Here is a 20,786-nt window from a genome sequence, read left to right as displayed (position 1 = left end):
ACCCCACCCCACCCCATATATATATAACTTCATGAATTTATGGTAGAAAGTAAAAAAGGACATGAGAAGGACAATCAGTACTTAAAAGCTAGAGTTTCCACCGAATAAGCAAGAATTTTCAAGATATTTTTAATAAATTTTCATGCTTCTAACTCCCTGTACGGATGGAAGTTTCCTTCACCCATGGTGGAAGAATACTTACTTCCTTCTTTATATATATATATATATATATATATATTTATTTATTTATTTGGTTAACATAACTTTATTCAAATAAAACAGAAGAGAATCATAAGGTTTGGATACAATGTACCCAAAACTAGTGAAACGAAATACATGTGTTACATATGGTTAAGAAACCATCAAATGACATATGGTTTGGTCGTACATGTTATTGACAAGATTGATCAAGTCATCAAGATAAGGAATAAGCAAAGTCAATAACCCTAGAAAGAGAACAGAAAATCCAGCAAACATATCACACAAAGATAGAGTTTAACTCTTCTTTCACAGAGAGAGCCAATGTGAGCATTATAGTGATGGGTTATGTGAAGTGGGGCAGCAGCACATCAACTTCAAACAAATAATGAACCCTATGCCAAGCAAACAATTGAAGGAATATAGAGAGTGTCCAAGTTTGCGTATGCAGCCCAACACTTGTCCGAAAAAGAAGGCTGCCAAATTATGTGATTTGTTGGAAAAAGAAGGCTGCCAAATCACGTAATGGCTGTGCCTAGACATAGGAAGGGGTGAAATGACCATCTTAACCCATGTGAAGGGAAAATCCCACACTCTCTTTATCTCTTCTTCCTTTTTTTTTTTTCTTTTTTCTTTTTTTAATAGAATCCCACTTTTGTTTGTTTCTGATGCTTTTTCTGTTTTAATCGACAGTGAACACAGCTCAAATTGCGCTGGAACTTTTAGGAAAAAAATATTCAGTTTTCAAGAAAGTAGAATCAATTAAAACAAGGTTTTCTTCCCAAATGGGCAACCACTTCATTAAAGTTTGGTGCTTAATTTAACTTGTGAAAAGATATCTGACCCAAATGGGTTAAGATGCCATTTTAACTGATCAAATCCTTCCAAACATTTCAGATATTAGATAAGAAGGGGGACCAAAGGATTTCCTATTTTTGTTCATGAAGCAGTGGAGAGTCTGAAGACTGGGGATAGAGCTTGTTGCCCCTCAGAGGCTCTCAGACCTTTTTCTTCTGCAAGTAAGTGTAGCAGGCATTGACATGTTTCCCTTTCTTTTTTTTTTGTATTCTTCACATGAACAAGAATGATGAATAATGGAGATCATCAATTGTCACAGTAAAGAGGAAGATGACCATAATAATTACTAATTAATGGGATGGAAATGCATTCTATAAACAGGGAAGCCCTCTTCAGAGTGATGAGGTGAGATCTGAAAACTGAAAACAAAAGACACAAAGGTGAAAGAGTCTTAAAGAAGTGTATATGGATATGGAAGCACCCAAGGAAGAAGCTTTGGAAAGCTTAGGTAAGTACCCCTCTCTCAACCTCTCTTATTCTGTTTCTGTGCTTTTTTGCTTCTGTTTAGCTAAATCTGAAAATGTGTTTTATTTTTTTATTTTTTTGTTGGTTGGTTGGTTCATGTTCTCTCTCCCTTGTTATATTCATCTTTGATTTCTTTATTCAACAATTTTCAATTTTTCATTCAACCCGCTTCTTCCTCCTCGTCGTTCTTCTTCTTCTGCTACTCCAAGCCATTGCAGTAGAAGATGTTAATATTGGCAAATATTAACAGATCTCTTTCCCTCATTAGTTTTTTTGAGAATTTTTTTTTTTTATTTGATAGAGAAGGGTAAGAATCCCTTACAACTGGAGGAGAACAGCAAAAACCAAACAAAATACACCAATAGGAGAAACAAATTTAGATTATTTTTCTCTGGAAATCTCTCTTTCTTGTTGGTAGGTTCATTAGATTGTGTACCAAAAAAGGGTTCAGATTGGCTTTTGTTGAGATCATTGTTGTTCCTCATCAAAATTGATTGTTTACTTTATTTTAGGAGAAATTACACCTCAATTTTTTTAGCTTTTAGGACCACATTAAGGTTCTTCGCGTGATCCAAGGGTCGGAGATTCTCCACCAACAATGATTCTAAATTATACCTTTTTATTTCTTGGGTACCTCCAAACATTAATTTTTGAAAGTTATGTAACCTCAATCATAGTTACTATTAAACACTAATGTCAGGAATCTCATGTGCAATTTTTTCCTTCTACTTTTTTGTTTGTAAAAGGTAACCTTTGCACACTTGGGCAAGCCTGGCAGTTTGGCACTGCTTGTTTGGGATGAAAATCCTCTGTTTTTTTCATCCCTATTTTTTCTTGTTTTGCTACATGCAGAACACGACATGTGGACAACAGAGGATCCAACGGTTAAGGTTGGATGATGATTATTACATCCGATGCGTTGGTCTTAAAATTGTCCACATGTCGTGTTCTGCAGGTAGCAAAACAAGGAAAAATAGGGATGAGAAAAACAGAAGATTTTTTTCCGCTTGTTTGAGAGCATACCCAAGGTTTGGTCAGTAGATTAACTCTTCTGAAATCCCACCAATGCTTGTTATGCATTACTAATCGTTTAGTACCCCCTACTCCCCACACCTTGGGCCCCTGTGGGCACCCACTTCCCCTCTGGCCCACCATAGTGGTCGATCCACCTTGTCAAAAAAAAAAAAAAAAGCAAAAGTTAAAAATAGATTTAGATGGAATACGATGCCAAAAAGCGGAATGGCCCCGATTTTTGGATGCATTCTAAAAACTGAGAAGAGGAATATTAAAACAAACAATATTTTAACACGTTAAAATACATACCAAACGCAGCCTTAATGTTCAAATTCAAAGGTAAGAAATTAGGGTCTATATCTCTTACTGAGGTGGTATAGTCAAGAGTCATTGCCTAAAATAACGTTGACTTAATTAGGATCAAACATAAGGTTTAAGGTCAAATACTTGGAAATTTTCACCCATTGTTTATGATTCAAACCTGAATCAACGGAGACTGATCCAAAAGCTTATCCCTGAAGCCCTCCCAAGAGAATGTTGATGAGAAGAAGCAACCGCACGAGTCACGAGTAGACTACCGCGCCCTGACCCGATCCGTTTAGTGAAGAATGAAGATCCATCATTCCTAATGATGCTGGCCAATCAATTCAAATTTTGGCCCACCTTATCATTTTTGATGTTTCTCTGATAAGATAATATTATATATGGTCCTCAATCCACCAATCATTTTTGGGTCTTCAGTTATGATGATATGGGTCAGGGCATGGGTCTAACTTTCTCTCTTGTCAGCTGTTGGCTGTTCATTGGCTGTTTGTGATCATTGAGGGAAAGGTTTCAGTGGTTATTTTGTCATGTAGAGAAATAATTTCATCATATTATCTATTAGACAGATGTGCTACCTTTTTTTCTTTTTATTGAAAATTTATTAACCTATGGAGGAGATTACCATTTTAGAGTTCACAATCACCTCTAGGTTTTATTACCTTTCCAAAATAGCAACCTAATATCTTTCGCATGCATATCGAGCCCATGATGAATGGATCATGTGGATATGTGGAGCTCAATATCTTATGCATAATTTTTTTTCCTGATAATTGTATGAAAAAAAGAAAGAAAGAAGACTAAGAAGTTTGACACGTGATAAAATAGAGATTTGAAAATTCAGGACAACAAGAAATGCACAATAATGGCTAGAGTATTGTAATTGTGCATGAGATGCATAGAAATATATGTGAGTATTTGATTGAGTTAAGCGATAAAAGCACAACATGTGTCTATTTAGACCATCTATTATATATCAATGAACAAAATTGCCACATTATCATTCCAAGTTGCACAATGAAAATAGGCCTTTTTAGTAGCTTTGATTAGCTTACCAAAGTGAGCTGTTTAACCGAGTTTGTCCCCTAATTTAATGGGATCTCTAAACTTACAATCCTCATTGCACAAACATTATGGCTCTATCTAGTCACATTTCACAAGTGAAGGGAAATGAAATAAATAAATGAAAATTTTCATGGTTATACTAAGTTGTCACGATCTAAGTAAGACAACTAACAATTATGAAAGTTAACATCGTTGTTTTTACGTATTTCCACTTTTTGCTCCATTATAGGACAAAGAAGGCTGACTCTATTAATTTTCTTTTTTCGGTAAACGACACTATTGAATGAAGACAAGCGAAATTAATAGAGCAAAACCCTTTAAATTTTTATTTTCCCACTTTCTTTGCTGAAAAGGACAATACACATAGAACCAATTTAATGATACCAATCTATTCACAAAAATTTAAGGTTTTTGTACTTCCAAATGTTGTGCAGAAGATTTTCTTAGGTCCTCTTAAAGTTTAAAATATCTTTACACCATACTTTTTTTTTAAATACTACCATATCAATTTATATCAATTTTTTTAATTTCCTCTTCTATTTTAATCTTAGATTCTAGATTCATATTTTATCAACAACTTGGCAATCTTTACAATAATTTCAATTGAAGGCTCAACATGCTAGCATCATGTAAATGAAATTTCGCACGTTAGCATTTTTTTGATCATTGGATCCCCTCTTTTCATTTGAGCCATAACCTGTCCCATAAGTTGTTATAATCCCATTTTCTTTGATAAAGAATTTTTAATTGATTACAAAAATTGGGGTTAATTTTCTTGTTAGCTTCTTTATCTCCTTAAATTAGTACTAAGCCTCTTAAATTCTTTTAGTAAGGGTAAACTACATCAATATTAGATCATGCTGGACAGTCATTGATTTGATGGCCGGTTGGTTGACTATCAAAATTTTAGAAAACAGAATCAAACCCATGAATCTACAAGGAAAAGATGAGACCTTTTCTTCTTCTTTTCTTGGTATAACAGTGAGAATTAAGCCTCATTGTACACATCTTAAAGGACATATTTTAAATTTTATTTTTTTTGGGGGGTTTTATAGTAGAAAATCACATATCAATAACGTGTTATGTTATTTTATGACCAATGAAACATTTGAACACAAAAAATGTGCGAACATCATATAATACTAATGATGCAAAGTTACTGTGAGCAGCCAATAATTTCTCAAACCACCAACGGAATGTTTGACCCGTTTCCTCATTCGTTTTGGGTCTTCTTTTTATTAGTTTCCATGAGCTTCACATGTTCTCTCTCTTCTTTCTCTCTCCTTCCCACTTTCCATGGACCAGCCAACTGATGAAAACGCGGAAGCATTTCGCACCCCTCCATAGATAAAAATGAAACAGTCAAAAAAGAAAGAGAGTTTACTTTCCACATTCCAACTTGACACAGGTCTTTATTTTGTAAAGTTAGTATCAACAGACACGGCTGCATCCGGTTCATGTCGGTTGGTCGGTCAATCCTGTGATTCCTGGCCTTATATTTATAGAGAGACACAGAAACCCAGAAACCCAGAAACCCAGAATTGGATTGCCACGATTCTCTTAACCCATCGAAGAAACCTCAAACGAGAGATTCTTGTTGAAGGAAGCAGAGGAGAGAGAGAGAGAGAAGCTCCTCCCCTCCCTCTCCATATATTTTCCCCAATTCTTTTTGTTTGTTCTCTCTTTCTCTCTCTTTCATTTTAATTCCTAGATATTTAGTTGGAATCTTTTCTCATCTGTATATGTTTCTCTCTCCATCTCTGTATAACCAAATTTGTTGGTCCCCTGCACACTTTCTGGGCCTCTACCATTAATTTTGCGGACCTCCCACAAGCAAGTACTAGGCACTGAATTAAATATCGTGTTTCTTCATCAACTGGGTCGATCATGGCGAGCTGGGTCTTGTCAGATTGTGGCGTAAGACCCCTCCCTCGTGTTTTAGCTCGACCCAGAACCCGATGTGTCTCTCATAACAACACCAAGATTCGATTTCCCGAATGCAAGAAAAGTTATGTTGTTCGTCCAACAGATCTCAGACCCCTTTCGATCTGCCTCTTAGGTGGTGGTGGTGGTGGTTCCAGAGGTAGAGATTGGGGACTCAAGGTGAGTACTCCCTTGAAGGTCCCATCCATCGACGGAGAGGAAAAAGAAGCAGAGAAGATGGTTTTGAATGGTGTGAATGGGATTGATGGGATCGGCGTCGAAGATGATTTCGATCCAAGTAATCCTCCTCCGTTCCGTTTGGCAGAGATTCGAGCGGCCATACCCAAACATTGTTGGGTTAAGGATCCATGGCGCTCAATGAGCTATGTTGTTAGGGATGTGGTTGTGGTTCTTGGGATGGCTGCTGCTGCCGCTTACCTCAACAATTGGCTTGTCTGGCCTCTCTACTGGGCTGCACAGGGAACCATGTTCTGGGCTCTCTTTGTTCTTGGCCATGATTGGTAAATGAAATCCCCATTTCTTCTCAGTTTTTTGTTTAGTGGGGTTTTCGACCAATCCCCTGTTTTAATTTTCACGCTCTTGACACCATTTGTGTTTGGAATGTTGATTCTGCAGTGGTCATGGAAGCTTTTCGAACAACCCTCGGTTAAATAGTGTGGTTGGGCATATCCTCCATTCCTCAATCCTTGTACCCTATCATGGATGGTATGTTCTGTTAAAGTTTCTTTTTCCACCACCTTCTTCTCTTGATATGTAGGAATTTGGATTTGGGTATTTGAGGCAGTTGCAGAGGTTTAATTGCTTCATTAAGTCTGACATTTGATGGATTTGCATTTTGATGAATGCTGCAGGAGAATTAGCCACAGAACACATCATCAGAACCATGGGCATGTTGAGAACGACGAATCGTGGCAGCCGGTTGGTAGCTTCATTGTTTTTTTTCGGTTTCTTTCTCTTTAGTTCTTAATCAACTTTAATTCTGAATCCATCCCCTTCGCTTCTGCAGTTAACTGAAAGGATCTATAAAGGGTTGGATGACATGACCAAAAAGTTGAGGTTTACAGTGCCTTTCCCTTTGTTGGCATATCCAATCTATCTTGTGAGTACTATTTCTTGCTTGGCAGTAAATCCACCATAGGTTTGAGTTTAAGAACCATAATTTGATTCTTCTGTTGCTTTCTTGGCTGGGTTACAGTGGAAGAGAAGTCCTGGAAAGGAAGGATCTCATTTCGATCCCAACAGTGACCTCTTTAATCCCAGCGAAAGGAAGGATGTTCTCACCTCCACTCTGTGTTGGTCGGCAATGGCCACATTGCTTGTGGGATTGTGCTTTGCTTTTGGACCAATTCAAATGCTTAAGCTTTATGGGGTTCCCTACTTGGTAGGTTCAGCTTCATCATTGTTGTTTGATGTAATGCTTGAAGAACTTGATCCCTCTCTGTTTGCTCATGATATGTTTGTTATTTTATTTTGCTTTGAAATGCAGGTTTATGTCATGTGGCTAGATTTTGTAACCTACTTGCATCACCATGGTCACGAGCAAAAACTTCCTTGGTACCGTGGGAAGGTGAGGATCAATGGTTTCATTCTTTGATTTCTTCATCTTCTTTGAGTTCCCACATTAACCCAAAAATTCCTTGAAGACCAATTCACATTTGGGTTCTTACTACTTCTCATTGCAATTGTGGGAGTCTGGTTTATGTCTGAAATTTTGATTTATCCTACTTGTTCTGCATTGGACAGGAATGGAATTACTTAAGAGGAGGGCTAACGACTCTTGATCGTGATTATGGGCTGATTAACAATATCCACCATGATATAGGAACTCATGTGATTCATCATCTCTTCCCACAAATACCACATTATCACTTAATTGAAGCGGTGAGTATCCAATACTGAATCCCTTATGAAACAAATGAGTCTGGCGAGCAATAGCAGCGAAGCGGTTACTCAGATTAACTGATGGTCCTAATTGGTTGTTGTTTGTGACAATGCAGACTGAAGCAGCTAAGCCTGTTCTTGGGAAGTACTATAGAGAACCGAAGAAATCCGGCCCTTTACCATTTCACTTGATTGGATATCTAATAAGAAGTATGAGAAGCGACCACTTTGTTAGTGATACAGGGGATGTTGTTTACTACCAGACTGACCCCAATCTTTTTGGATCTTCGGGGAAGAAGTCAGAGTAGAAGAAGTATTCAAGCTTTAGCTGAATCAGGGGAAGGTATTAACACTACTTAGAATAATTCTTCAAGCTAAATACTGTGGAGGAGGGACTCCCATTCTGGTACCCAGTAATAGTTTTTAATAATTTTCTTCCAAAATCCTGGAGGGGAGATTGTATTCCTCACAAAGACAGTTGAGTCCTGAACTGGATAAAGCCTAGTTCATAGTTAGCTTTAGTTTATAATATTGATTTTAAGTGGCTCTTGTAGTGAAATGAAGCATTTGTAGTTGTTTATGCTGAAAGAAATTTCGCTTTCAGCATGCTCTGACTATTTCCAATTGAAAGATTGAAATGGGAATGGAAAGAAAGAGAATTTTTTGTAATGATTATGTTGCCCTATTGCTTTCTGAATGCCTTTTCCTTTTCATTCTTCTGTTGTCTTTTGGAGTCATATGATAAATGATAAAAGAATTAAAAGTTAATATCTTGGAATCTTGTTCAGTATCCATTTCTCCAATTGTATAAGAGGCTCAGAACCACTAGCCAAGTATAGACAAATGCTTGTCCTTGTCCGTAAGTTGAATAGTAGCAGTGTCATGTGCATGCTTCACAAGCTTAATTATATAAGTGAAGCCGCCACCTGTTTCATGCCACATGCTTTCTTAGGAGCAGTAGCTTTCCACAATCAATGCACAAGCTTATCAAATCTGTAGTTTTTGGGTATCCTAAGGAGTAATTAACTCATCTTTCTTAGCATTTAATTAGTCTCATTATGAAATATTAGATGAATAATTTCTCTTTATCACATAAAAGAGCCAGAGGTTAGAAAATGGGATGTATGTAGATAAAATCTGAAATATGAATTGATAAGAAGAAAAGCCCTAAACTATAACAGGACTGTGAGAGAATTTTTCGGTTCATTGATCTTATGTGACAAAGAAATAAGCCAGATCACTAATTAAAAAGCAAAAGGGGCAAGACCTTTGTAATTTTTTCACAATTAAAAAGATAGTTGAGGGGCATTAAATATATCATTATTTATTATTATTATTATTAGTTGTGAATACATGCATTAATATGTAATTCTGAGAATGGGCAACACCTATGGACATTTGCATTGGGAAGTGCATTAATACATGAACATTTGCATTGGGAAGTGCATTATTACATATTTATGTATGATGGATCTATGCACTTCCCTGTGCAAAAAAGGCCACGCCCTTGTATTGGAAACTAAACAAACCTTTTCTAGAGAGAGGGAGAGGGAGAGAAAGAGTCCAATTGCGAGATTTGATGAGTTCAGAAAACCTTCCCAAATTAGTAAGTTCGTATGAGTTTACCTTTGCCGAATACCTTTCAAATTGTTTTGTGCTCTTTTTGGCATTTCCATTAATTTCTCTGCGGAATCAAACACTCTTTGTTGCTCAAACGTAAACTAAGAGGGGACATGCATGGTAGTGCATATAGAAGACAAGGAGAAAGAGAAAGAGGAGAAGAAGAAGATGATGATCTATTAGAGCTGAAGTCGGGCAAGGATCAATGGACCATGAAGAAGAAGCTGATGAAAAGTGATCTCAATGGTCCAAGTAGAGTGATATTGCCGGGGGATCCAGTGAAGAAGAATGTGCAGCCTAAGCACATGTGTCTTATCTCTCTCCTCTCCATGTAAAAAGATATATTTGCCTCTTTCTTGTGTAGGCCATACTCTCGGATGGAAAATCGTTTTCCTAAGAACAATTATTGATATGACATATAGATTCCTCCCTACATTGGAGTCGTGGGGAATCCTCTCCCTCAAACTTTGTTATTTATTACAACCAAATTTCTTAGATTTGAAATAAAAAATAAATATTTCATTTGAAAAACTAAATACCATATTTGTAAGAGTTTCGAGTAATTACATAATCATGATTATAACAAGTTTATATTTTTATTTTTAACCTAATATTACTTCTTGTGTCTCGTCTTTCAAAGATAACAAAAATAACCTAAGTTTTCCCAAAAAATGATTAAAAAGAAAGGTTATGTTTGGTTGTAAGGGAAATTAAAAGGAAGGAAAGTGAAAATTTTATATTAAAAAAAATATAAATGTAATCATTACCCATGTGATTTTAACATTAACTTCAAATCATTCCATATTTGGTTATAAAATTTCACTTTACTTTGCATTCAAAATCCTTTGCTATAATATGTAAAAAAAAAATTACATGTAAAATATATTATTATTAAATATGGTTAAAAAAATTAAGTAATTTATACAATCATATAGGATAATGATTATAAACATTTCTTCTTAAAGTATGAAAATTTCACTTCCCTTCCCTTTAAATTCCCATAGCAACCAAACGGAGCCAAAAAGTTATTTGAGCCGCCAAGGCAGGGTATGCTAGCACCTCTGTCTTTCTATTCTTCACATGCAACAACCTTGCTTTCCCTCCGATGTACAATAGTATGATATTTTTTTATTGCACCACATTGGTGTGCTATTCTATTTCGCTTGCTAAAGAACCCTCTCTCATGATTAAAATACCTTAAATTTTCCCAACAAAGAGTAAAATATCTTCAATTTTTTTCTTCTTAAATGACCAATATATGTATGTTTTCTCAAAATCACAAAAAAAATCTAGAGTTTCTGGAAAATTAACCCCAAATCCTCAGTTTTACCTAATAATTTGGGAAATGATAACCCTTAGTCCCACACAAGATTTGTGACTAGTGATTATCTGATAATAAGCAAGGAATATCCATAGTTCTACTAAATAACATCTACTAAATTGATAATTCATTAGATACTTTTTGAATGTCAACTAAGAATAGTAAGTAAATGGATCTTGGTTGTTCAATCATTTGATAACCAGAGCCATTCTTTAGTAAATTAGCACTATGAGTTTGACTCAATGGAATTTGATCCGTCCATGTGGAAAATTGTTAGGTATGAATGAATATGTTAGATACCTGTGACCATGGTTGTAGTACACAGAATTGTAATGGATATTGGCCATCACAAAAACCAATAGGATATCAAAATGGATCAGTATCGGATCGCTTGTACTAGACAGGAATACCCCTCATTTTTCTTAAAAATCAAATTTCTTGACTTTTTTTACCCCTAGCCATACCATTCAATCGATACGGTATCAACCAGCTGACCAAGTATCAAGATCAAAGACTTGCAATAACAATACATATCACCTGATACAGTCAATCCGATACCAATACTTTGAACCATGCCTGTGAGGCTGTGACTTGTTAGGTGGGAATATGTTAGGTATGAGTTGATAATGAACATTTAATTGAGTAATTGTTCATGCCACATATCATAATTATTGATACAAACCTTTTCCACATAAAAAGGGAACCTTTTGTCACAATAGAAAAAGAACCACACAAATAATGCCATCTTTCCTTTTCTTTTCAAAGGTTTTTCATGTGTCAAACATTTATTTTGTGAGAGGTCTTTGGAAGTTGCATGAAAACCAGATTTTGGAATGACTTGGCTACCTAACCCAGCAATTGACCAATATCAAATTACCAATACGGCAGAAGGTAGAGGCAACTCACCGTCACCCATGAAAAGTTGGAATAGGTTGGTGCCATCTTTGACTGATAAGCCTAAATTGTAGTTTTATCAGTCTCACAGGATGATGCAAACCATAAATTTCCTTTACAATGGTTTCATTCTAACCCAGGTGAATAAGGGGGGAAAAAAATGGAAAAGTACTGTTAGCTTCTCTATGATCCTTTTAAGTTTAAGGTCATATTTAATCCCTACATCCCCATATGGTTGCCCAGAGACTGAGAGAAGTGGATGTTCAAGTTCAGGAGAATAAACTTAAACTGGTTTTCTATTGTTCTTCTTGAGAGAATGGTTATCTACTTTCCTGGTAGCCAGACAGCAGCCCCATGATTTTCCTGGCCAACTCCTTGGAAGTATATTTCACGCAACGAACCTTACAGTCCGATATGAATGAATCCTATGTCACTTAAGTCAGAACTAATCTTAACTGAGATAAGATTTCCCTAAGTTTGTCTAATAAGCAATGAATTTGCTATCAATTATTGATATGGAGACTTGGTTTGTGATAGATTTCCTTCAAGGAACCATTGTCCTCCTTTCTACACACTCTGCTGTCAGTTATCCAAAACGCAACTTCCTCACAAGCAAGCAAGCTGAAAGTAACCCATTTTAGAGAAAAGGCTATCCAACTAAGTATTATATAACCTTGACATGCCAATCCTCCTTTAATATCCTTTCACCTTGAAATAAAACACTTCGTGAAATCGTATACAGATAAAAAAGAATTGTTCAATAATTTCCTTCTCACTGTTTTTACATACTTGATACTTTGTTTGGTCTGGATCCATGTAGCCGACCCCATTATGTTGGGATAAGGCTGATTTTGTTGTTTGTAAGTTGTATGATCAATAATGCACGGAATTCACTGCAGTCATGAAAGAAGATATTCGAGACTGATCCTTCTGAACACCATCAGAAGCACAGATACCACTGCTCACATCAATACCATCAGGCCTAAGAGTAGCAAGAGCTTCATGAACGTTATCAGGGTTGATCCCTCCTGCTAAAAGCCACCCATTTTTGCTTTTGATAGATGGTAACTTAAACCTTGCCCAGTCGAATCCTTGACCACTGCAGAAGAAAATGAACATAAATTCAGAATCAGAAGACTCTTCTGGGTAGGAAAAAAAAAAAAGAAAAATATTAAGAAAAGGGACCTCATGCCATGGTAAAGTACAGATATTTGATCAAATGAACAGGGTGTCATCCTTTTCCAGATTAGAGTAAGGATGGATATGTAGAAGCCGCTTTTCTAGGTATTGGGGAAAGCTTTTCTCTTCTGTTCTGTTCTGTTTTGTTTTGTTTTGTTTTGTTTTATTTATTTATTTTTTTTTGGGGGGGGGGGGGGTGGGTTTGTTCTGTGGTTCGTTAAGGACCATTGCTTAAGACAGATCTATTTGCCACAAGTCAAGCACAAAGAGATCATATTCCTCTGTCCACTGCATCACAATAGATGAGTTATCATTTGATTCAGTCAGTAAATCATCCTATAAAATGGCTAGACCCATTTGTGTTGGATAACTAGCTTGTCAAATGTGTACACATCGATGGAACATGCACTGCTACTTTTGGCATTGCCTGCTAACACAAGGTCCAGAGTGTCATCAATAACACCACCCCACCCCCACCCCCCCCAAAAAAAAAAAAAAAAAAGAAAAAAAAGAAAAGAAAAGAAAAATTATGTCAACACATAAGTTGGAAAGAAGTTCCACAACCCTTATCAGGATACAAGTTGGAGCTTATACACGGATTCATTCAGTCAATCTTGCTCATGGTGTTCATCAACAAACCAGGAGGATAGAGCACAGTTTGTTTACAGTATTTACTATGATTTTGCAGCTAAGAAGAAAGACATGGGTTAAGGGAATCAAAAAGGAATAAGAACCTAGAGGGTAGAACCTGAAGACACATATGTGGACGTTTCAGAAAATGGAAGTGAATGATCACCTCTAGTTTTATTCCCTTCGATTTTCTAGTGATAAGTTGCAAATCCACTAAGATGAAATCCTTTCAATATAAGGAAGTTGGCAGGGGAAGTATTGTTCTTGCAACCCCACCCCCCCCCAACCCAAAAAAAAAAAAAAGAAATATCATTTGGAAGAGAGATCCTAATTCCGGAGAAGACTAGGGAAAACAATGAGATTTAGGCCAACCCATGTGGTTTTCAAACTGCAGAATTAAATTACAGGTTTCAATTTTCTTTTTATTTAGGAACCAAGAGAAATTCCAATGTAATGCCAGATGCGGTATATGAGCATGTTAGAAATTAAATTAAGATTTAGTATGGCATGCGTTACTGCATGCATTCAACATGAATATTAGAGCTTAAAGTTGCAACTGAAATTAAGAGGAAAATGTTTCAGACCTTCCACCCTTTGCACTATCCACTAGAATCCAATCAGCCAAGGAACATTCTTCATCAGAAATTTTGTTTAGCAGAGCACCATATTCATTGGCATGGAGGACATAGATTATACGATTTTGTTGCAGTAGAACTTGATAAGCAGCTCGAGACCCATCTCCGTGAAGCTGCATAGCTTCTATTTGTCACAAGTGAATCAATCAAGCCTCAACTGTATCAATTTTAGATTGGTTATTACCTGCACAAGCTCAATGTCAGATGCATTGGAAGCTCTTAACATTGTAGCTGCATCATCATCTACAAATACCCCAACAGGTTCTGCTCCATAATCTCTAGCTACTTTCGAGATTTCTCTTGCAACCGAAAGTGAGACAGAACGTTTTGAGTTGGGCCAAAGAATCATCCCAATAAAATGAGCACCAGCTTCAGCAGCCATTGCAGCATCTCTAGCTGATGTAATTCCACACATCTTAACTAAAGGATGAGTTTTGTGGTCCTCTTGAGGATGTAAAACTTCAGCAAATTGGCATGATACACTTGTTCTCACTGGATTCAAGTGGCATCTGTATCTTGACAAGAACAGGTGCGGTGCCTGAAACTTGCAAACACCTAAGACATGGAAAAGAGAAAATTTAACATCAACCAAAATTATCATCACCAAGACAATGGCACAGATAGACTGCTTTTGTTAAAAAACTCAACAACGGCATGGAGCAATAAAAAGGAAAAAGAAAAATTAATGCAGTTTTCAAACTACTCAGCTGGCATGCTCAATGCTTAGGGAGGGGGGAGGGGAGATTATTTGTATCAAATGTAATAAATTAATAATGCATATATAAGTACTTCCGTATGTTACACAAGACTATGATGTAGCATTTCTGATGATATCAACATACCACAGATTTATTGCGAATTTGCTTAGTTTTTGATGAGGGACCAAAAAGAGAATACCGTGATTTGAATTACAAGTGCAAAGTGGCAATTTATCAAAGCTTGTTAATTAGTGAAAATGTGGATTTAAGGGTTATAGCTGCTGGTGATGTAGATCGAACGAGGTGGAACAGAAGAAAGGCCCAACCAACCAGACCGTTGAGCCCAGTTTTTGGTCCACTATCGTAGGCCAGAGTTAGGCCCATTACTATGCTTTAATTAGAATTGCATGGAAAACTTTCTACTAGTTTGTATTTTATATTAGATTGCAATCTGTTGTAACTAGGTAAGACTCTTTTATCTCCTATACTACTTTAGATAGTTTCTATTTCTTTGTTTCTTATTTGAGTTTTATCTAGAAGTTAGATCTTACACTTAAGTTAATTCCATTTTTTATTTTTTACTGTTTTGTAGGGGATTCCCTATCCATAAAAGGGGGGGAACCCTAGTTGCTGTTATTAATAATAAAGGGGGCTGCAACTACACCCACGATTTTGGAGAAAAGAAAACTCAATGGCTTTATGTTGTTCTTCCTTGTGTGATATTGTGCTGCAGGAATTCTGTGAGACAGATCCCTAGTGAGATGCTAGTGGAGCTGGCGAGAGATTACAGAGACGGAGTGAGAGGATTTTCCATATCTTCATTATTCTTCTTAGTTGTTTCTATTCCATTCTGTCCCATGCATCCAAGTAAGTTCAATAATATTCTACACTGATTAAAGTTTGTTTAAAGGAAGGTGAAAGGGTTCTGTTTTCTGTTTTACTAACATCTTATGCAACAGAAGTTCTTGCTAGTCTGTTATGTGCAAACGATTCACTTTTTCCTGGACTTTTTGAACTGCCACAATAACATACTGCTATGTTTCATTCTGGTCCTCAGTTGGGTGAGTTGGCTGAAGTTGTTGCTTTTACTTGCTGATATTGACTGAAGAAGTGTTGATGCTAGTTGCTATTTTCTTATGCCTCTAATGGTTTATTCAATCTGTCCGATGGATTGGGTTTGATATAGGTTGTTCCAGTTATTGAGTGGGCGATCCGTTGTTAATTTGATGGTGGGTTGCTGTGTGGATGTGAACAGCTAAGTTACTAATTCTGAAACCCAGTAGCTATTTTTGTGATCCTGCAATATCTCTCCATCCCGCCATGGGATTACGATCAACTTTGGGGTATTGAAGATCCTAGGGAGACCAATTAATATTGGTTATTTGGGGCTCATCAGACTTCTTGTTTGGGATATTTCACCAGTTTACTTTGCAGGTTGTGCACTTCCACGACCTGTTGTGGGTAGGATTCTGAAATCTAGGATGATGTTAGATTAAATCCATCAGCTGGACTGAAAAACCAAAATGGGTGGGTTAGGGTGCCTTGTTGAAAACCTGGGTTTTCAATTTCAAACCCCAACCCTCCCCACCACAACACCACACCACCCCCCCCCAAAAAAAAAAAAAAAAACTAGGTTTTCAAAAGGATTGCAGTAATGGTATCGTGTGAAATGTAGTTGGGTCAAGTCTCGGATTTCATAGAATTTTTCCCCATTTGATTGGTTTTGCAAATGTTCTCTCATGGGATTTCATAGATAGCCCATGCTATTGCTTTTCTAAGCATCACACCTTCAAGTTTGAGGGTCCATTTCAAGTTTGTGCTAAAATCAAGGACTTTCATCAACCTTGAAAAACAGAAATCAACATATAACCAGTTCCATCCATAAAATATCATTCACCTCCAACTACAAAATGAAATTAGTAATCTCTTTCATGGGAAAAATAGAAACTTTAAAAAGTCAAACAAAGTCAACTTCGAAGCAGAAGAGATAACTAAACTAGACTTGTCCACCAAAACAAAAACCGATTCATAAATTCATATAAGCAAATCTCACACAAACCCTCTCTCTCTCTCTCATGATCACAAAGTTGCTTAGTGAACATTGCAGTTCCTGAATGCTCATTGATAGCTGGTGCACTGTCTTTCAAGGCCAAAGGATATACCTAAGATCGTTCAAGACATAGGAGTCTAGGAGAAATGTGAAGTTCATTTCCTATACCCCCCTCAGGCCTTAACTAACGCAAAAATATATGGATCAACAAAATGAGTATATATATAAATATATATATATATATATATATTTATATATTTACATTGTCATGGTAAAAGAGAGAATTTGAAATGTTGGGTACCTGGTTTTTGCGTTGTACAAGCATTCATGGCATTGGGTTGAAGATGAGTATTCAGTATTAACCCTGAAAACAACACGTAGGACGGAATTAAAGTCTTAAAAGCACCATTCAAATGAAGTAGCAATCAAACATTTCTCAGATTCAGGAAAACTAATACTAAAAGCTTGAATGGTATAATCGCCCGCATAAACACCTTACGCCTCTCAGGAGAAAAAAAATCAACGTATGAAGTAGTCACCACATTTCAAATGCAGCGAAGCGATGAGGATTAATGGAACCAAACCCAACAGTTCCCAGTGAGGAAATTCATCAAACATTTAGAATACAAATAGTTCTGTAGAATACAGAGAGTGAGAGAGAGAGAACCTGTGGAGGTCATTGTGTCCAAAACCTTCCCCTTCGACACCGAGAAGATTTCCTTGCTCAAATACGAGATTTAGACGCTAATATACCCGTGAATGGGAAAACAAGATTTTAAGTAGAATCTGTGGTTGTCCAAGAACCGTTGCGCCGAGGTCCGCCCTTAAAAAAGGGGGTGCCGTTGTGCAAGAACAACATATAGTATTTATCTCCCAACAACTGCACGTGCCGTTTAAAAAAAAAAAAAAAAAATATATATATATATATATTAGAGCCGCTTTGGTCATGAATTTTATATCTTCAAGACTTCAACCCTATTCTTTTCAAATGCCTAGGATATCCCTTTATTTACGTGGTAATCATATAGTTTTAAGTTGTGTTTGGTAGTTATTCAGTTTAAAAACGATGTTTCATGTCAAAAACAGAATTTTCAATTTTTCCATTAAATGTCATTTTAAAACAAAATAATAGTGTTCGGTGAATTTGTTTCAGGAACAATTACTCTAGTTATTCATTTTTTTAGTATTTGAAATATATCCGAAATGACAAACAATGTTTCATTGTTTCATCATTTTGAGTTTCTAATTTTTTTTTTCCAAAAAAACCTAAAAATACCTTAACACCAATGCCTTATTCCATTTTTTTCCCCATAGAACGAAAAAACATAAGAAACATTTTTCTGATTGATTACGAAACACAGCCTTTTTCTTCTCATCATCACCATCTCTCTTTCTCTCAAAATGTTGGGACTGACATCATCTTCAACTTGATTGTAATGAACTGTGTTCTTGTAAACTATCTCCATTTATGGCGGAGAAAGATTGAAAAGCATGAGATGGGTTGGTGTGAGAGGGAAATACAAGTTGAAGTAGATGTGGGAAGGTCCTAATTCAAAGGCCCAAAGCAGAATCCTCTCTACCCGAGGCAAGCCTCATGCTAGGACAGATATGGAGCCAAAGGCATAGAGATGGATCCAAGGCAAAGAGAGTGTGTGTGTCACAACACTCGAACAGGCAGAGATGAAGAAATTTACTGCCTTGTTGGCTTGAGAGGCGAACGGACCCCTTTTCTAAAACCATTTAAACTCTGGTTTTAGGACGAATGGTTGGCTCTGACCCCTTTCAGTTTTTTTCCCCTCTCATGAATGATTAATGTGGGTAACTGGGATTTTGCTCCTATGTAGCGCAACACAATGTCCGGCGCGTATCCAACACTTAGAAATGCCTTGGGCTGCGTGCGACCACCTTGGGCTCCATGTCAAGACGTTTCTGACTGTTGGACGCACTCTGGACACTGTGTTGCACCACAAAGGAGCTCAACCCGGGCAACTGGGCTTCTTTGCCCATTAATGGAGATGTTTTTAAAGTGGAGGATTCATTGGAATCGAACTGATGAAGATGATGTGGGTCCCACTATTTTGAGAGGGGAGAGATGATGATGGGAATAAGACCAACCGATTGGCAGGTGGAAAAAAAGGGGTAGTTTCGGTATTTAAAAATAACAGGGGAGAAAGAGATGCAAAAGTCCAAAATCAGGGGAGTATTAGAAAAGAAATTAACAGTAGAGGAGTTTTAGTAAATATAGGCTAAGTGTAAGGGAGTGACAAGAATTTTCCCTTTCGAGTATAAACTATGAGAGAAAGAACCCGACCAATTAGGTGTATACAAGAACAATGCGTGGGCCCAATGGGAGGACACAAGGGAGCATCTTCAACACAAAGGGTTTTGGTGGGTGGGGCTTCCCTATGAGTTCATAAATACATTTTCCTATTTCTTACCCAACTTTCATATTCGGCTCAAGACAATTGGAGTCTCCAGTCTCCACTGGGTGAGGATGGCCTTCACATTCACATTAATGGTGAGTACTTGTGACCTCAAGATGAGCTAGTTTCACTGTATGCTTTTCCTCTGAACATAGAGCAGTTTGGTCAAATTGTATTTTTCAAAGCTAAAGCTACACCATTGGAAGGGAGTAATAGCAAAAGGAATGCTCTTAAGTTCCAACACACCATATGAGATAAATGGCTGTTTACAGTTCTAAAATTAACAGATCTAGAGTGTCTTACTTTCATTGCCCAGCCAAGGGATTCCTTCATCTCATTGCATCGTAGACACTTGAATAACAAACATGACATTCCTTGATTTATCACATTAATTCATATGCCAACAACCTTCAACAATGGGGGTTGAGAGTTAACGATGACACATTCTTCTTAAAATCCAACATTAGCATCAAATTATTACAAAAACAAAATAAAAAACAATAGCATCAAATCACAATTAGTGAAGATACCTACAAACTTAATCTTATAATAAACTGTCAAGCTTTTGAGTTCCATAAATGCCTTTTCATATATTGTATTGTTATTATTATTATTATTATTATTATTATTATTATTATTATTATTATTTTTATGTTACAAAGAGGGATGGGTGGGGATAAAGCGGGTAACAAGGTGAGGAAGAGAAGGCTCAAAACTGAAACCTCCTGGAAGTTCACACTCAACTGCATTCTGCAAATAAGCTTGATCTAAATGCATTAGTAGTTGGCCTCAATCCAAGTACTAAATCCCCATCTAGAATGTGAATGGCCTCTCTAGGAAAAATCATTGGAGAGAATGGGTTCTAAATGCACAAGCCTGGAGTTTTTTTGGCACAAGATCTTTCCTTGCTTTAATACAGTGCAAAACTCTTTCATATAACAAATTTGACCATGTCTGTTAACATGGTGACTGTGTATGTGATGAAAACATAATGCCCATTAGAAATGATTCAGATTAATTCATAGAACCATGAAGGTTGGGTAAAAAATTGGAGAGACATTAAGGGGGGGACAAACTCTTCAATCCCACATTGACTGAGGAGAAAAACTGGACTAACTTGATCACAATGTATTTTATATTTTGAGTAATTTGCACTAAAATAATTATAGCATTGCACGGGTTGATATGCACAACTCCTAGTATCCATCGTTTACGACTAAGACTATGGGTATCTAAGCCCAGCCAAGGCCTGAAATTTGAAGAATATCTCACAGATTATATTATTGATCAGTGTAATTACATATATATATCAAGACCTCAAGACAGACTTAAGACTAAAATACAGAGTATTATCTGTAACTAACAACTAACAAACTTTAATCAAACTAAGTGACTGAACGAGAGCTAGATACAGCTGGCCCAGGAGTATTGTTATTATGTATCGCAATACAGTGAGTAATATCTCTATCAGGCCCCCGCAAGCCCAGCGGCGGGTATCCGACGGTGAGCTTGGATCGAAGAAGATTAAAGCGTTGACGTGGCAATCCTTTTGTCATGATGTCAGCGAGCTGATCAATAGTGGAGACATAC

At 36.8% G+C, this 20,786-nt stretch overlaps 2 protein-coding genes across 4 annotated transcripts; one reads left to right on the top strand and one right to left on the bottom strand.

The window, feature by feature from the left end:
* The first annotated feature begins 1,080 nt into the window (after nt 1-1,080).
* Nucleotides 1,081-8,415, top strand: LOC122089304 (omega-3 fatty acid desaturase, chloroplastic-like). 3 transcript variants are annotated; one of them, XM_042658914.1, is made up of 10 exons: nt 1,081-1,217; nt 1,378-1,504; nt 5,981-6,365; nt 6,481-6,570; nt 6,717-6,783; nt 6,872-6,964; nt 7,061-7,246; nt 7,352-7,432; nt 7,609-7,746; nt 7,863-8,415. In XM_042658914.1, the coding sequence occupies exons 2-10, from the start codon at nt 1,462-1,464 to the stop codon at nt 8,052-8,054; spliced, it is 1,275 nt and encodes a 424-aa protein (XP_042514848.1). In that variant the 5' UTR covers nt 1,081-1,217; nt 1,378-1,461; the 3' UTR covers nt 8,055-8,415. The 3 variants fall into 3 exon arrangements, with proteins under 3 accessions (XP_042514848.1, XP_042514847.1, XP_042514846.1); XM_042658913.1 differs by lacking the exon at nt 1,081-1,217 and having other exon boundaries at nt 5,756-6,365; XM_042658912.1 differs by lacking the exons at nt 1,081-1,217; nt 1,378-1,504 and having other exon boundaries at nt 4,970-6,365.
* Nucleotides 8,416-12,216: 3,801 nt separating this feature from the next.
* Nucleotides 12,217-17,624, bottom strand: LOC122088559 (N-(5'-phosphoribosyl)anthranilate isomerase 1, chloroplastic-like). Its single transcript, XM_042657860.1, has 5 exons — nt 17,441-17,624; nt 17,075-17,137; nt 14,210-14,580; nt 13,975-14,138; nt 12,217-12,680 (listed from the first exon to the last, which is right to left on the bottom strand). Exons 1-5 carry the CDS (start codon nt 17,451-17,453, stop codon nt 12,455-12,457), a joined length of 837 nt encoding a protein of 278 aa, XP_042513794.1. The 5' UTR covers nt 17,454-17,624; the 3' UTR covers nt 12,217-12,454.
* Between the last annotated feature and the right edge of the window lie 3,162 nt (nt 17,625-20,786).

This window comes from Macadamia integrifolia, chromosome 9 (assembly GCF_013358625.1).
Source record: "Macadamia integrifolia cultivar HAES 741 chromosome 9, SCU_Mint_v3, whole genome shotgun sequence".
NCBI classification, from domain to species: Eukaryota; Viridiplantae; Streptophyta; class Magnoliopsida; order Proteales; family Proteaceae; genus Macadamia; species Macadamia integrifolia.
Note: the sequence above shows the minus strand (reverse complement) of the source record. Positions and strands in the feature narration are given on the sequence as shown.

Coding starts and splice junctions, on each gene's coding strand:
- LOC122089304 (XM_042658913.1), top strand. CDS start 5,809: ATGGCGAGCTGGGTCTTGTCAGATTGTGGCGTAAGACCCCTCCCTCGT. Junction 6,366..6,480: donor TTTGTTCTTGGCCATGATTG/GTAAATGAAATC, acceptor TTGATTCTGCAG/TGGTCATGGAAGCTTTTCGA. Junction 7,747..7,862: donor ATTATCACTTAATTGAAGCG/GTGAGTATCCAA, acceptor GTGACAATGCAG/ACTGAAGCAGCTAAGCCTGT.
- LOC122088559 (XM_042657860.1), bottom strand. Junction 14,581..17,074: donor TTGTACAACGCAAAAACCAG/GTACCCAACATT, acceptor TCCATGTCTTAG/GTGTTTGCAAGTTTCAGGCA. Junction 14,139..14,209: donor CTGACATTGAGCTTGTGCAG/GTAATAACCAAT, acceptor GAAGCTATGCAG/CTTCACGGAGATGGGTCTCG.